General features: G+C 47.9%; 1 protein-coding gene across 1 annotated transcript in view; it reads right to left on the reverse strand.

Annotated features, from left to right (window-relative positions):
* Positions 1–626: 626 nt before the first annotated feature.
* Positions 627–3285, reverse strand: part of klf6a (Kruppel-like factor 6a) — a 3151-nt gene continuing 492 nt past the window's right edge. Inside the window, exons 2-4 of the mRNA XM_024280464.2 lie at positions 2185–2755; positions 1671–1794; positions 627–1587 (exon numbers count right to left, since the gene is read on the reverse strand). Of these exons, the coding sequence (XP_024136232.1) occupies positions 1536–1587; positions 1671–1794; positions 2185–2755 (747 nt within the window). The 3' untranslated portion in view covers positions 627–1535. The remainder of the gene's footprint in view (positions 1588–1670; positions 1795–2184; positions 2756–3285) is intronic.

The raw sequence follows: 3285 nt of genomic DNA on the forward strand, positions 1-3285 counted from the left end.
CTTCCTCCTTTCAACCCCATAATACTGTTGCAGCTTGGCTAAAACAACGCTCTCCAGACAGGTCAATAAGAAAGCTCCACCGTCAGCAGTCTGTGACAGATTCCACGCCAACAAAGCCTTTAGCAATTCATTACAGAGAGGCAGTACAAGGCGAGGCCTGTCCCACTGCAGACTGTTAATTACAATAAATCTTTAGATTTTTCTTGAGTCCCACTCGCAGTGATGGATGGCGGTGGGGTGGAGAATGCTGGTCAAGACACCGAGAAAAGAAGCAGATCCCAAAAAAGTTTGTACCTTTGTTCTGTGCAAGATGGAGTACATACTACACAGTAGTTCTCGCCTTTAATAAACAAATGTAAGTGCTCTTTACATACAGTGTGTAATAAATACGAATGTGGTCGGCTCAAACGGCGGACAAAAAAAAGGTCTTTAAATGTCAAATTACAAACAAAAATAGGAGGTAAATTGGGATTTAAGCCTTGATCCCAGCTCCCAAAAGAAAAATGACGCCCCTCTGGGGCAAAAAAAATAAAAAATACAACCCTACGAACCGCAGGGGGCACTTGCATAAGGCACCATTAACAGTGCATTATTAAGATTTTAAATAAAAAGAAATGGATGAAGAATGGAGGGGTAAGGAGAAGGCTTTATGTACAATATTGTAACATTTAACCGATCGTATTTTAGCTGCACTTTTTATTGAAACTACTTGCAGTCCTGCTTACAGTGGAAACTGGAAATGAACAAACCCCTAAAAACCATGCATTTAACCTGTCTATGATACTGACGTTAGAGTATAGTTTGTGTTAAACCTCACGGCTTATACAGTCGAGGACTACAAAATGAGCTTTGTAGATTGTAAAAAAATAAAATAAAAAAGGAACCAAACCAGGCTACATAACACATTGCACATTTAGTAGCTGCACCAAAAAAAAAAAAAAAATGCAGAGAGAAACTCCTGTCATACACTGAAACTGGCGGGGGCGCCCCCCTCGGTCCACAACATTGGTAGCAGCCCCACACAGTGCACCCGCCCACCCATCGATCCGACCAATAGGAAGGAAGGGTGCCAGCCAGACATTCACAGTGCACGCATGCTTACGTCAGACAGGTCTGCCAAGTACCAGTGTATCGTCTGTCCACGAAACATCATGCACCACACGTACAAATCAATCGCTCTGTATGCTTGTCCTTTTTTTTTTTTTTTTTTGTCTTTTCTGTGATTCAAGTTTTTTTTTTATCAAAAAAAAAAAAAAAAATCGTTCCCCATCCATGATTTTTGTCCTCTCATCGCAACACCTTCAGGAGAGCGCCTTTTTTTTTGTTTTTTTCTCCAAAGAGAGCTCCCGGAGGCACTGGGTTTGGTGCAAAACGGCATGCTTTGGCTGGAAAACTCCCGCCTCTCTGCTCTGGGACAGTTCAGCCAAGAGGCTTTAGCTGGGAAATGGAGTTTTTTCTTTTTCCCCATATTTAGAAAAAGAAAAAAAAAAGGAAAAAAGAATCCCCTTTGCTGCGTGGCTTGGTTTGACCCTGCTTCAGATGTGCCTCTTCATGTGAAGGGCCAGATGGTCAGACCTGGAGAAACATCTGAAAAAGATAGAGAAAGGGGGCGGGGTTAGTTGTAAGAAACACTTTTTTTGTTTTTTTTAATAGTGTGGAGTCCCGCTCACCTGTCACAGTGACTGCATTTAAATGGCTTTGCCCCCGTGTGCTTCCTGAAGTGTCTGGTCAGCTCATCGCTCCTGGCGAAGCGCCACTCGCAGCCCTCCCACGAACACCTGTATGGCTTCTCACCTGCGAAAACGCAAACAGTTTAAGTCACCTGTAGGCGAAGGCCACTTTGAGGCTTAAATTTCTTTAAGTATGTCTGGAATGCCGTGCAGAAAATGCAAAAAAAAGTTAAGAAGTATTCGGGGCGCCCCCCTCCCTGGCTCCCCGCCCATTCAACCCTTTCCCATGGTGAAACCCAATCTGTTTTGAAGCCCTTTTATCTCCCATGTGCCCCCGCCCCCGCCCCTCTCATTCGCTCACTGCTGGCTCAGTCAGTCACATTCCACACAGATTAGGTCACTTTAGGTATCCAGCCATGCAGAGCTAATGCTCGCAGCTGAGGCACGGACCTTTAAACGTGTTACACAACCACATCCGTCAAGACAAATGACCACTTCCACCGCTGGATCTCACCTGTATGAGTGCGCTGGTGTGCTTTGAGGTGGGAGCTCTTCGTGTAAACCTTGCGGCAGCCGTTGAAGTGACACCTGTGTACCCGCCTCTTGCTGTCGGGGGACGCGTCCCCGCAGATGAGTCCCGTCTTTTCAGAGCTTTTCGCTACCCCGCCGCCGCTGCTACGGATTTTGACCGGCAAGTGCAGGTCGCCGTGGCCAGCCGCCCAGCCGCCCATGACGGCCTCCGGGGAGGACGGCGGCGTGCTGATGACGGAGGGGCTAAAAGGTCCGGAGCCCGTCAAAACCGAGCCCAGCGGGTTGGAGGCGAAGCTGTGCGTGGGCGAGAGCTCCTCGGAACTGTCCGACGCCTCGCTGCTGGCGTCCGAGTTCACGCTGTTGCTGTCCAAAATGGGGCTGTCCTGATTGTCCTCCTCGTGGGGAGACGCCAGTTTGGGGCTGGACTCAGCCTTGGCCTTGTCGCCGCACGCCAGGATCAGCTTACTCCACAGGTCCTCCTGGCTGTCAAACTTTAAGTCGGACGTGGAGACGTACGGCTCGCTCTGCAGGTAGCGCTCCAACTCCAAACATGTCTGCAAAAGAAAAATGGCATTTTATTAAAAGGCTTCAACACGGAAGTTGAACAATATTGAACGGCTTCCATTCTGCAAAACTGTGCAGCGCTGAACGTGCCCTGTCATTTCATCACGCCGCCATGACTCACTGAACACATTTAAAGTCCTTTTAAGGAAGCGCCTCAACTTCCCCTCACACACACACACACACACACACACACACTTCCAGCACGAGAGGCCCATTCAGCTGCCTTTCCTCATGTGCACCACTGACATGCAATCACATCCTTCCTCAACCCGCTACAACATCCCCACACATTTAGAAGGCAAAAAGGGGCTTCAGATGAGGATGCTCAGTGATGGATGGGATGCAAATCCGCAGAAAATAAATAAATAAAATAATAATTCTGCAGGAGCTGCAGCCTTCATTGCATGCATCCAGCGCAGCCTGGAGTAGAGTCCAGCTGTCAGACTGACACACTGATCCAGTTCAAGTCTGACACCAACTTCACCGTCCATTAAAAGGTGAAGAAAATCCACACTTTTTT

This window comes from Oryzias melastigma, linkage group LG20 (genome assembly GCF_002922805.2).
Source record: "Oryzias melastigma strain HK-1 linkage group LG20, ASM292280v2, whole genome shotgun sequence".
Taxonomy (NCBI): domain Eukaryota; kingdom Metazoa; phylum Chordata; class Actinopteri; order Beloniformes; family Adrianichthyidae; genus Oryzias; species Oryzias melastigma.